Source organism: Meles meles, chromosome 13 (genome assembly GCF_922984935.1).
Source record: "Meles meles chromosome 13, mMelMel3.1 paternal haplotype, whole genome shotgun sequence".
Taxonomy (NCBI): domain Eukaryota; kingdom Metazoa; phylum Chordata; class Mammalia; order Carnivora; family Mustelidae; genus Meles; species Meles meles.
The window spans coordinates 71,906,222-71,920,070 of record NC_060078.1 but is presented as its reverse complement, the minus strand read 5'-3'; the positions used below and the strand labels follow the sequence as shown (position 1 = coordinate 71,920,070).

The window sequence follows — 13,849 nt, the reverse complement described above, 5'->3', positions numbered from 1 at the left end:
TCATAAACAAAGACACAAGAGTGTGTGTCAGCCCCATTTCTGCTGGGAACTGAGACTGAAAGGCTCTCGGTGCGGCCCTGCACGTTCACATGCTTCTGGAACCTGAATAGAGAGTGATTTCATGCTGTGCGCCAATAAGAACATATTCACACTACAAATAAACAACCGTCCGTTAAGATGGGCCATCCTCGGAATTCCGGGGGTGGTTGTAAATGGCTTCTAGAGTTGAGCTTCAGCGCTCTTTGCCTGCCCTTTTGACATGTCCTTGAAGAAAGAGTAGTTCGTCTTCCTCAGCATCTGACATGCTCCCCATGTCACAGTCCTTGTGTGTCTGACCTCCGGAGAATAGTGTGACCCTGTGAGCAAACCCAGTGATCTAGCCAAGGGGTCCAGCTCAGTACAACCTTCAGAGTGAACGCTGCTCCTGAGCCACCCACATTAAGAGGATTTCCTGTGCTTTGTAGCCAGCCTCAGAGTAAACGCTAATGCTGAAAGGACTATGTGTCTGTCTGGTTTGTTTGTTTCATTTTCCTTTTTATTTATTTATTTATTTATTTATTTTTGGCTCTGGGTTAAGCAAGATAGGAATGACTGTTAAATAGGGATTAAAGTATTATTCTGGTATGAAAGGTATTATCCTTGTCATGAATATTATTTTAGCTATTTTAGCTTAGTGGTATAAAATAATTCAAGAGTTAATTTGGTGAATTTTCAAGTATACACAGGTTGGTTGCTTGAAGAGATAAAGACTTAACAGGTCTGATGTTCCTCCTGAGACTTAGTAAACTCATATCATTTACTTGCGGCTTTCAACTTAGTAACTTCACTTGCTCAAGTCTTAACCAGTGCTCCTACGGCTCTTCTGCCCATAACCATATCTGAATGTCTCCTTCCACCAACATAGGACTTACATACAGGTCTGACCCACGGCTGTATAAACGACATACATATCTAGGCATACGAAGTCATACTGGAGAACTTGAATTCTTACAAGAGCCTTCTATGGGATTTAAGTGTTGTGCTTAGTTCTAGGATGCGGGCACCATTCCAAGGAAGGGCTTATTTCTCAGAGAAGGTGAGGTATTGACTCAGGGACAGAAAATGACAGGTAGTAATTTCATTCACTTGAGAGTAGAGACTTTTGTTGTTCTTATTGTTGTTAATTAAAGGGTTAAAAGTTAAAGAAGACTTCTGTATTATAACATAACTTTTGACCTTTCTACGAGTTGGCTTAATTTTCCATATCTTTGTAGATGACCATGTGTAATTGGATCAATAAAAAATTCAGTGAGTTTTGCTTCTGGGTATGGTCTGTCTGACTCTGTTTCCCTCATCTAAATTGCTTGGTTGTTTTGATGTTCTATAAACATGGTTTATGGCTTCTGTTTAAATTAAATACAGCTTGTAGTAAGCCGACAGATGTGACTTTTAAAGGATAATAATATGGTCCAAAATGACAGCAACAACGCTCAGTCAAGAATCAAACATCTCTTGCGTCAGAACACTCTTGTGACTGTTAGTGGTCTTTGTGGTCTAGAATTATGACCTTTCTAGAGGAAGCTCAGACTGGGTGAGGAAAACTCACCTGGTGGTTAGAGTTGCCATAATTCACTTGGACCCAGGGCTCTCACACTCTCCTCTGATAGAGAGAGAAGAATATGAACTGTTCTCAGAAGTTCTGGCTAGTAGGACTGTGTCTTCTTTCCATTTCCTTTAACTCTTTGTGGGCATCGTGTCTTTCCAGGTTCCACCGTTTGGCATCCCGACTGTAAACAATCTACCAAGACTGAGGAGAAGCTGCGGGTAAGGAAACAATGAGAGCTGTGGTGCCAGGTGCATTTGCTGGCCATCTGTGTCGTTGCCACTAATTCTCAGGGCTGGAGTTTGGGGGAAATTACTTTATCATGGCTTCCCCCTCCGCCCTTAAGAGCAGATCAAGTTGAAAGACCATTTGGCCAGGGAAGGAGATTCTCTTCCCTCCAACGTTAAACTGATTGTGGTTTTTGTTCCCAGTGCTTGTATTGGAGAAAGTAAGCCTTGCCTCACTAGTCAGGTTCATGACAAAGCATTCAAGAAACAGTCAAAACATACAGATGACAAGAAATTATTCATCAAGTTCTAGGTCAAACATCTGGTGACCTCACCAGACTTTTTTGTACTTAGTCCATAATGTAGTACCCCAACCCAAACTCTGCATCCATGGTACATTGGACTGACCTCTTAAATCCAAATTTACTGAGTAGCCTCTGTCTCCAGAAGCTGATGGTTTGTCCGATAAAACCGTTGGGGAAAACAATAATGTGCCCAAAAGTGTCAGTGTGAATAAGCATCCTGGTAACTTAGGTAACATCAAAATGTTTCAGTAGCTGTCCTTGAACACGAAGTGCTCAGACAAAAGGATAGACCCTCTTCACCTCTCACTTCTAAAACCTTCTCCTGGTCTTATTCAGCCCGACAACACCTCCAGCCATTATTTTATATGTTTCAGAAGCAAAGAGCTGCGCATACTTATAAGTCAGTATCATTATCTGTATCCTAGTCAGATGCCCCTGGTTTTTCCCTTGGACTGTGAAATATTTTCTGAGCAATAATCACACTGGATCCCAGTCCACAGGATCCCAGGCTCTTGGTTTAGCTGACTTAGTGAGACCCCTGGAAAAACTGTAGTTTGACTGTGTTCCACTTGGCATCTCAGGGAAAAGAAAGACCTGAAGTTACTTTGGAAGCCAAACTCTAGAGTGCGGTATCAGGTCTTCTTAAGCTGCCATCAGTAGGTGTAAGCAGCTCTGCGTTGTAACCCCATCGGCATCATACTTCTATGGAAAAGAAAAAAAAAAAACGTATTCTCATAATAATGGAGTAAAAACAAGACAAACTGAAAAGGAATTTGTCCACCAGTATCAGGATGGTGGACACATAACAGCTTCAACTTGAACATGTGTGTATAACCCTCAAGTCCACCCACCAGGCAGGTGCACACTGGAACAGTCACCTGTGTTGGGCACCAGAGTCTGAGATTTTTGAGGAACTATGGATGCTTTGGAAGTGGGTTATCTTTCTAAAATCCCAGAACATTAAAGATAGTAGTTATCGTCACTTTTATCATAAGAATGTAAAATTCATAGTGTAGCTTGGGAATGCTTCCCAGATACCACCCAACTAACTGGTGGTTTATACTCTCTCTGCTGTGTTGCTTTCATTTTTTTTTTTGAATATTCATTTTCATTTCATCCCTGATGAAGTCTTTTGGGAGTTGAGGAGAAGAATGCTAATGAGACCAGACTGCATGGAGTGTATGTCTTTTCTCTGTAAGAATCGCTTAAGTTTGCAGATAGTGTGACTAAAATGATATTTTAAAAAGAAAGGAAAAAGCCACTCTTGATTGCATCTTGATAGAACTCTCTGGATAAGCTTGTGAAAACAATGAGTGAAATACTTCTCCTCTTTCTGGCCAAGAAGAGCTGTTAGTTTTTCTTCCTTTAGTCAAGTTTTCCAGAAAATTCCAAGACTTTTCTCCTAAAGCCAACATTCAACCACTTGGGAGGTCAGTCCACCCCTCAGCTTGCTCATGTTTGGGAAGCCAAGGAGTGCGTAGGACAGAGCACTCCAGAGGGGAAGAGGTCCCAGTGCCCTGAGGAGGGCGAGTGCTGACATTGGTGGGGTTTTTAGGGGAATCGTTTTTTGAATAAGGGAATGAATGTTGTGCTCTCTAAAGGGTGTGTCTACAGATCACAGACCTCGAGCCAAGATTTCCAAGCCTTTCACGGGGTACCACATCAGTGCAGTTACCATAGCAAAATGAAAATGTTTTAAGAATTTTTCTGCAGCCCTACTGAGTAATCTACATTCTTGGTATTTAAGAACTCACAGACCATTTATAATGATAAATTCTTAAAGACATCTCTCGATGGCTTCACTGGCTTCTTACTCTTCATATATGAAACTGTCTAACTGGAAATAAATGGAAGGGAATCATGGGCGGTTAGAATGTAGGTAAATAAACTGTAACTTGAAGACCAGTAAATATGCTTTTTACACATGGGGCCTTGAACACATGCACACACACGCACACACACACACACAAACTATAAAGTGATGCTCCTTGACAGTTACTATCAAATTCATTTTCCCAAAGGTTTCGTTTTGTTTTGTTTTATTTGTATAGTGTTTCTAAACTGAGGATATTTCTTTGTTCATTTCTTCCCTTTTTTCATGTTTTATGGCAGCTGCCAAACACGCATCGTTCTTCATCCGATTTCTTTTATCCCAAAAGTCTGGTTCGACGCACAGGACGGTCTCCGTCTCTGCAGGTTGGCGCTGTGTCTAGGCTGAGGCTTCGAGCCGCTGTCCTGGCCCCAGGCTTCTGTCGCTTGTCCTCTCCTTGCTGCTTTTCCCCCATAACTTCTCTGGCTCCCGCGGAAGCAGATGCTTTTTCTCACCCCACAGAGTGCATCTCACGTTCTGGCTGTTTCCTGAGTATTGTTTTCATTTAGAGAACTGGCTACAGCATTATGTTCATTCAAGTGAGCCCAGTAGAAGCTCCCCTTTTGGTCCTGTATTTACACATTTGTTCATTGAACAAATGTTTGCCAGGCACCCAGGAATAGTGAGTGCTAGGCTGGATAGCAGGGAAGACCGGTAAATAATAGATAAATAATTACAAAAACGGTGTAGAAACCTATCACGTAGGTCTGGGAACATCAGATGAGAGAAAGGGTCTCAAGGGGGCACTTCCTGGGGAAAGTGACCTTGGCGTTGAATGGTGGAGGTCGTTTGAGATGAGCACACATGGAGATGATGAGAAAGGCTTGGGACTGGTGAGGAGAAGAGCACCAGCATACCAGGGGGACACAGTGCTTGGGAAGGGAGTGGTTTGGCTCGAGAAAGCAATAATGAAGTGAGACAGGAAATGAGAGAGACCAGGCACCTACTGCGCAGAGGCCAGGAGATTTAAATATACTCTTATGTGCTCTCCCTAAGAATCCCTGTGAGGTAGCTGTCCTTGGCCCCATTTTACAGATGAGGGACTGAGACCCATCACGGTGAAGTAATTTGCCCAGAGTTAGCCTGCCAGTAAGTGGAGGAGTGAAGACTGGAAGACAGGTCTCTTGAGTTCATAAGTCGTGTTCTTTCCACCACAGCACAGAGAAGAATTTAGGAAGACAGGAGGGGAGCCCTGCATACTGGCTCCATCTCTGATGTGTCTGAGAAAGAGAGCAGCCTGACCTGCAGGACTGTCCAGAAGCCAGGAGAGGGCTCGCCAGATGACCAGCGAAGCAGGAACCTGGGCTCCCAGTGCCTATTTGACCTCCTTTAGAGGTCTCACAGAATCCATTGAAACCTGTTAAATTATAATAACTTTCCACAGTCCTGTCATGGCCCAGAGGAAACCCATTTTTAGCTCTGCTCACAATTCGAAATTACAGCATAACACTTCAGTCTGGGCTCTGCGCCTACACCTTTTGTCCGTGCCTGCCAGGACCGCGCCAAGGCTGAGGACAGTTGAGGACTGTACTTTTATTATGACTTCCCCTTCTTTCTTTAAATGGTTTGGAAGAGAGAGGTGTATACGTTCAGAGCAGAAAGACACCTTTTAGACATGAGGCCCCTAAGTTTCTTCATCCAGAGAATGAGATCAGCCCACGGCGCTCCCCAGACATCAGCAGCAAGACTTAATTACAGAGTCCAGGCCTGGGGTGCGTTGGATTGGCCCACAGTATTGGGTCACACTCCCAACTTGTGTTTGTCATTCTGATCTTCGTTCTGTCCTAAAGCTCATTCAGCCCCAGTGGTGGAGTTTTCACACGCAGTGAAATTATAGTCTCATGAATCCAGGGGAAGAGCGGAAGCTGGTCCCCACTGCAGAGGAGTGTTGCTCAGAATTAGAATCGCTGTTTGGCAGTCAATAGTTTTGGGGTCCTTTCCCCAAAGTATTCTTTATAACTCCAATAGTATTCTCTTTTGTTAGCCTGAGGCTGTAGCCAACTGATGCATTTTCACGACTTGAACAAAAATACCATCATCAAGTGTGAGATTCTTGGGTTTGGTTCAGACCCTTAAGTTTCAAAGATGGGGAGCCTCTTAGCTAGCGGTGGGTTAGAGGAGAGAGAGCTCTGTTTTTCATAACACTCTCTTCCCAGCCTGGTTCAAAAGGGACATCTGATTCCCATTATCTGGCCGTAAATATCAATGAAGTCAACTTCAGCTCCATCACAGAAAGCTGTAAACAGCTGGGGACCTGGCAGAGAAACAGGCCATTTGACAAGGCCCCTCTTCACCCATTGGCCATTGAGGAACAGCTCACCAGAACTTTCAAGAAGCCTGGAAACGCCAAGGCAATTCTCAAGTCACACATACATGTTGATCTTTTAGATGCTTGCAGCGGCAGCTCATTTCACCAGATAGTATCAGACCCTTTCAGTTCCTAGGTAAACCAGCTGTCCTCCTTGCAGGAACACTCAGCCCTCTGTGCCCCAGAAGTCAGCCCTGGTTTTGCTGTGAAGGAAATTGTTAGGAGGAAAGTCATTTTATTATTTATATTCTGCAGTCGCTCCTTTTTTCCTCATGCTGAGGTACAGGTTAAAAGAAAATGATGAAGTAGAATTGCCTAAGAAAAACATCCTTAGTTTTACTTGCTTGGAAAAGTTGTATATGAATAGTGAATTTTGTCTGGATGTAAAACTCAGTACTGAATATTTCTAATTTCTGCTATAATTCATTGTAGACAAAGCAGATGATATACCCAGGACCAAGTTTATTATAATCCACAGTGGATCACTTGCTATATTCTAGAAAGGAGCTTCTCTGATGTGCCTTTGGAGGCTCAAGCATGAACGGACTGCCATATAAAATGGGCATGAGGTTTTTTTTTCTTTTGAAACTAACATTCACTATTATAACTTACGCACTTGCAAACCTGTAATATACTGAACATATTTTTTATATGTGTGCGTATTTTTTGAGAGCTAATGGGAGGCTTTATATATGTCTAGGATGAGGACATAATGTTACTGTTTTATTAACATCACTACAGTACATACTGCTTTATTCCAGGCTTTTGCTTCATTCAAATATTTTAGTCTTTTTGCTATGTTTTTATCATGCATCAGGATGTGTAGGGGTCAAGATTTATACAGGAAAGACATACGGCTTTTGGCCATAGTCAAGGCCGATGGCATTTGTGAAACTCTCCAGAGAAGGGACGTTGTTCCCCTGAGCCCCTCCTGCTTCCTCTGAAACATAAAACCCCCTTCTCCAAAGGAGTTAATTTCACCCTTTCTTGACTTAGCAGTGAACATGCACTGTAGGCAAATTTTAAAAGTATTCCTTTTTCTGCAGCGATTATCACCACCTTGTCTGGTGAACTTCAGCAAAAACCCAAGGCAGGTACTGTCAATCCCAGCAGCACTTCCTATAAGGCGTTGATCACTTTGTGTATGGGTAGTTGTCCCCTAGGGGTTCATCAGCTCGTTCCTGTCTGGTTGCCAGTTGCCTGTAGTTCCTCTCCCTTCTTAGAGCATGGCTTTAGAGGAATGCAAATTAGATGGGTAGTTGTCCCATCCCTGCTCCTGCTGAAAGGGGGGACGTGGGGGGCAACAGAGTGCTCTCAGGCACTCCCTGGCCTGGCCACGGGCATGGTGGCCCATAGTGAAAGTCCATGGAAAATGTTACTTCTCTGCTTACTCACCAGGCAGAGCTCTGGTAAGTGTTTTAATGGCAAGTGTCTGAAGAAGGACGAGTGCCATGTGGCCCCCTGAAAAGATGTCTTCGGTGTCATTCTCACTTTGTGACTGTGCCTTCTGAATGGAGGGGACAGATGGACCAAGTCAAGGCATAGAGGAAAGCTCAGCTGTGAGGTGGTTAGAGGGCTTTTAAAAAGACTTCATGAAGAAAGCAAAGAGATGTGTATTTTTAGGCAACTACTGTGAGTGATCAAAGGCCATTTTTTTCTCTTCCTTCTTGAAACAAACTACTCGGAAACCAACTTCTTGTTGATTTTTTTTTTTTTTTTTGAGAAAAATAAAAAACCTTTTTGAAATTGAAAGTGGGTCCGTGAACATGTCCTGGGGAAATAGATGTAGGTTACAGGGACCCCTGGATGAGAGAGTGAGCTGGGACAACCACACGCAATACAGGGTTTCTTCCTGAAGCTCCTTTCCTGCTGTTGCCACGGTAAGGATTAAATTCTTCACCTACTTGTATTAGCAGAATACTGTGAGAGATCACAGCCTGTCTGTCATCCTCTCCGTACCATCTGCTGTGACTTCACCCTTGCCCTGCCTTTGGGGGGGGGGGGGGCAAAGATTGCTCTAAAAAGTAGAATTGAAATTTCCACCTGTGCTTTCAAGTTGGGTTTTTCCATAAGCCATGAGGGAAAAGGTGCTTTCAGGAAAAGAAGTAAATTGCATCTACTTCTAATAACAGATTCTGTTTCCTTTCTCTATAGACGGGGGCATACCTTTGAGGATAAGTATCAGAAATTATCTTCATTTATAATACGGTTGACCCTTGAACAACATGGGTTTGAACTGCATGGGTCCACTCATACACTTTTCATTGTTTTGTAAATAGGCTGCAGTATTCTAAATGTATTTTCTCTTCCTGGGATTTTCTTAATTACATTTCCTTTCTCTAATGTACTTTCTTCTAAGAATATAGTATGTGATACACATAACATACAAAGTATGTGTTATTCAACTGTTTATGTTGTCAGTAAGGCTTTCATTCCAACCGTAGGGTATTGGTAATTAAGTTTTGGAGGGCGTCAAAAGTTCTATGTGGATTTTCCGCTGCCCAGTGGGTCAGTGCTCCTAACCTTGGCATTGTTCAAGGGTCAACTGAATAGGGAAGAGAGTATTTTGTTCATTGTAACTCTAGTAGAGGCTCACAAAGGCTGCTGACCCATTGGGTTATTGAACTCAATTAGTAATTACTGAGCAATTATTGAACTCAATTAGTAATTACTGAGTCACTGTTGTTAACTTGGATATCAGAATGGGTTGAAATCATAATTAATGTAGGTTAAATAATTGCATATAAGGATCATCTGTGGAAATATGGATCATCTGCAAAACTTCGTTCTAGCCCAGCTGGGTGACCGTAAAGTTAAGTTCATGGTAAAGAAGAAACAGTCAGTGGGCTTTGAAAGAGAGAACACATGGCAGAAAGTTGTCGCTTTTCAGGTTAAATGAGTTTCAGTTGAAGTGGATTTGAGCTGCTCTATTGGAAGACCGCTCTGTGCCTTTTTGAAGCTCTCTTGGCCATCAGAGACCCTCAGTGAGTTATTTATTAATGGTGGGGGGAAGGGATACAGCCGGAAGAATAAAAGAATTTCTTTTAATAACAAAGTTGTTCATTTAAAATTGAACATTTTCATAATTCTAGATATTTAAAATTGAAATACAAAATTCCAAATACTTAAGATTAAAATACCCAAACTAATAGTTGAGTTTTAAAAAGTAATCTTACTATCCTCATGAAGGAGGGACTTCCAACCTCCGCCAGGTGCGCTCATACACTCGGGAGCCATTGGGACTGTGGCAGAAAAGCCAGCGATCCATGTGCACTGTTTGAGACCTGAGCACGGCTGAAGAGGCAGCACACCAGCCTTTGTGCAAGATCTTTGCCATCCGGCAGGGGAAAGGCATAAATTAATAAACCTGAGAACCGCGCTTTAGAAGTCATGGTCTTGGGCAGATACTCAGTCACTTCACAGAGCTCTCGAAAAGGGGAAGGGCATCAGGCAATCTGACTGCCGCCCATGGACTGAGGTAAATGACTTCATGTGTCTGAGTTCCGAAGGGAAGGCACACAAATGCAGTAGCCGTAGAGAGTTCTACGGACATCTCATGCATGGAGCTCACATTTGAAAGGACCCTTCTGTCACGAAGAGCAAAATAGAGGCGGTGAAGAAATCCCGGCTAAGATCCAGTGTCTGGAAGATGCTGGAAGTGAGTACACGCCCTGTGCGAGGTGAGATGCTTGAAGCTTTATAGGTGTTGTTTCCTCTGACCCTATGAACTAGGTGTTAGTACTGTCTGCTCCATTCTAGAAATGAGAAGTTGAAATTCAAGGAAGTCAAAAGAAAAAGGAGGGAGAGAAAGCGAAAAAGGAAAGACAAAGAAAAACTCAGAATGTCACGCAACTAGGAGAGCAAGGTTTTGAACTAAATCCCTGGACTCCAAATCCAGCCTCCTAACCCCCCTCTGTTATACTACACGGAGTCGTGTTTTATCCACCATCTCATTTTATTTGGGAAAGCAGAACAAAGAAGGGCCATTGTAAGAAAATAAGGATGTAACTCAACCTATAAGCAAGTAGGAAGTATATGGAAATAGATTTTAACTAAGGAGACCCGAGTGAAGCAAAATCGAGCCACAGTAAATGCAGTGAAACAAAGCAATTTCTGAATCTCCAAGAGACATCTTGAGCCGTTCCCAGTGCGGACGGGTCTGGAGATGCTCCCGGCAGACAGAGCTCTCCATGGGAGCCAGAGCATCGGCGGGTTTGGTGACCGGCTGGTTTGACTTTGAACACAGGCTGACTATAAAAATCGAAAATACTTCTTCTAGAATCGGAGACCTGGGGCAGGTGTATGCAAAATGGAGGTGGTTCGGATCTGAAAGCCTTGAACGGAGGTTGTTGGATAACTCTTCACGCTGTTAGCCATGCTGTCGTCCTGCTGACTGCTGCAGAGGAAGCCCGCAGTACTTCAGAGCCATCCCCAAGTGCATAATTAAAGGACGGCAGAAAGTATCCCTGACCCGTATCTGGCAAAAATAGGATGTGTGACATGGGAGAGACCCCAAGCCTCAGTGTGCTCTCTGGCTGGTCACACAGTGTCCTCGCTGCTCGCTAATGATACCAATGTCAGGTACCTGAAGACGTCTGACTGCCTTGCATTACCCCCTCTCCTACCCCACCCCAGCACGGAGCCACTGCAGGCTTCTTGTGCAGCTAGGACACTCTCTCCTGCTAGGTGATCACATTTTTTTTTCTTTTGCTTTCACCTGTCCCATAGCTGTGGGCTATTCATGAAGGAAAACTAAGAATGACACTGAGAGAAAATAAGGGTCACCATTCTGGGTTGAAAGATCAGGGAGGGCTTCTTTGAGGAGGTGACATTTAAAGCCAAAACTAGAGGAAGAAAAAAAAATTATGTAAAATCGAGGATCAGAGCATTTCAGGCAGAGGGAAGAGCGAGGATAAAAACCCTGAAGCAGGAACCTGCGTCAGACTCCGTGAGTGATGGTGGGAAGGAAGTGAGAGGGTGGGAGAGGAGAATGATCAAAACCCTGAGGTGCTGGGAGTTGTGATTTTAAGTGGTTGCTGAAGCCAAAAGCAGAGTAGTGACCCAATTCTGTTCTGAAAGGTCTCTCTGGGGGCGCCCACATGGGTGCCTCCCTTGGTTAAGGGTCTGACTCTTGATTTCAGTTCACGTCATGATCTCAAGGTCTTGGGATCGAGTCCCCCATCAGGCTCTGTGCTCAGCGCAGAGTCTGCTTGTCTTTCTCCCTCTGCTCCTCCCCTCACTCATGCTCTCTCACTCTCCCTCTCTAATAAATAAATAAAATCTTTAAAGAAAAAGATCTCTCTGGTCTCTGGGTACCAAATGGATTTGATGAGAGTGGAGGCAGAAAACCCTCAGGCAAAGTCATTGTAACAGTCCAGATGAGCGGAGCTGGAGACAGACTGGGACTGTGGCAACAGAGGCAGAGGGAAGTGTTCGTGAAGGCAGAGCTGGAAGGTCTTGGAGGGGACGAGGAAAAGAAGGTGACAAGTCCCCAAATGCATTCTCAAGGCTGATTGCACAGCTGGTTCTCGTTAAACGTTCTGTCTAGGTTATATTTTCCTTTACTCAGAAAAGCCACAGATCTTTTCTAACCAGCTTAGTTTTGAGTAAATGCTGGGAACTCGGGCCACTCTTGATTCTGAAGCCACGGTCTGAAATCTTACAAGGCACTTTTTATTTACAGCCTACCAGGACTTCCTCTGAAAGCATTTATTCTAGACCAAGCTCCAGTATCCCTGGCTCCCCCGGTCATACTATCTATGTAAGTATTGACTTCCGGCAAAGACCCTTCCTTCCGGGACAGGTAAAGTAGCAGATGGTAATGGGCGGGGGTGGTAACCCAGAGTAGAATAATTTGAAATTATTTCTATTTCTGTTACGAGATCCAGTTTTCATTGTTGAAGATCAGCCTTCCCAATCTCATTTTCCTTCGGGTAATTAAATTTATATACAAATCTGACCATCGATGTCAATGACCTATAAAATGCAGTAATACCATGCAGGACTTGAAAAATTGTTGGATATAGACACTTGGGGATTAATTAAACATTTTGTAAGGCTGATACTGAGTAGTCTTAAATTCTGCCACGAGATATTTAAATATTTAGTTTATCAAATATGCAGTTCTTGTTTTTAGCCATCTGGGAGGATTTTTTTTTCTTGACCATCTGTTTGAGCTTCTCCATCTCTGTAATAAATTTAGGAAAATTATCCTGAAGGTTTGCAGGCGTTTCTACTTGGTTTATTCTGCACAGACTTTTTCCTAAGCTTTTGGTGACTTTTTTTTTTTTAAAGAAAACATAATTAATATATGGTATAAATAGGTAGCTTTCTAAAGCAAAATGCTTTGGTTTTTGGTTTTTGGTTTTTTTTTTAAAGATTTTTATTTCTTTATTTGACAGCGAGAGAGAAAGATCACAAGTAGGCAGAGAGAGAGAGAGAGAAGCAGGCTCCCTGCCGGGCAGAGAGCCCGATGTGGGACTCGATCCCAGGACCCTGAGATCATGACCCGAGCCGAAGGCAGCGGCCTAACCCACTGAGCCACCCAGGCGCCCCGGTTTTTGTTTCTTTTTAAGGTCTCACCTTTCAAGCAGGATGTGAAATGTACTAACAATAGTTTCCCAAAGAGATAAGACTGAAAAGTGATTTTGCTTTCTGTTTAAATTTGCCAGGCAAAAGTGGACAATGAAATCCTGGATTATAAGGATTTAGCAGCCATCCCCAAGGTCAAGGCAATTTATGATATTGAACGTCCAGATCTCATTACCTATGAGCCTTTCTACACTTCCGGCTATGATGACAAACAGGAGAGGCAGAGCCTGGGAGAGGTAACACATTCTAGAAGCTGTGCTTATACAACAAAACTTCTTTTTCATCATGTGTATAAAAATGACTGATTGGAATCACAGTAAGTCAGAGGGTTCTTTTGATTGCCTACTGTTTGCAGGCTTCTGTACCAGGTACTTTGAGGGGCTCAGAAATCTCTCACACCATCCCTGGCCCCAGGAGTTTACAGAGGGTTGAGAGAACAGAGCAAAGCATGAATGAGTGCTGGTACCAGGTTGTGGGATGGCAGAGCGGACATAGGACATACTGGGGAGGAAGTCAGAATTCGCAGGGGAGATTCTGTGAGCTGGGTAGAGGGAATGAGGGAGAGTCTTCTGGGGGTCTCCTGGGGGGACCATCTGAGGTACAGTCATGGGGATCATGAGGAAGAGAACATACATCCTCAGGACAGTGGCTGTGTGCAGCATCTTAAGATAGTTAGACTGTGAGAGAACAGAAACAGCAGAGAGATGGAGACCACGGTGTGGCACAGTGATGTGAGCCGGGGTTCTGGAATCAAATTACTTGGGCTCAACCTGGGGACCCCACGTGCTGCTTGGATGACTTTGGCCTTGTGGCAACCATTCTGACCCTGGTTTCTTCATCGGTAACACAGGATGACAGAATCTACCTCACAGGATGTTAGTAAAGATTAAATAAATGATCTCTTAAAGATTAGTATTTATAGACTATCTAGATCATTTATTGTCTATTAAAACTAATCTGTATAAA

At 43.4% G+C, this 13,849-nt stretch overlaps 1 protein-coding gene across 11 annotated transcripts in view; it reads left to right on the top strand.

Moving 5' to 3' along the window:
• Positions 1–13,849, top strand: part of ABLIM1 (actin binding LIM protein 1) — a 305,845-nt gene that overhangs the window by 250,057 nt on the left and 41,939 nt on the right. For all 11 annotated transcript variants that reach the window (XM_046027513.1, XM_046027510.1, XM_046027516.1 and 8 more), the window contains exons 8-10: positions 1,745–1,803; positions 11,976–12,053; positions 12,964–13,119. In XM_046027513.1, the coding sequence (XP_045883469.1) occupies positions 1,745–1,803; positions 11,976–12,053; positions 12,964–13,119 (293 nt within the window). The remainder of the gene's footprint in view (positions 1–1,744; positions 1,804–11,975; positions 12,054–12,963; positions 13,120–13,849) is intronic.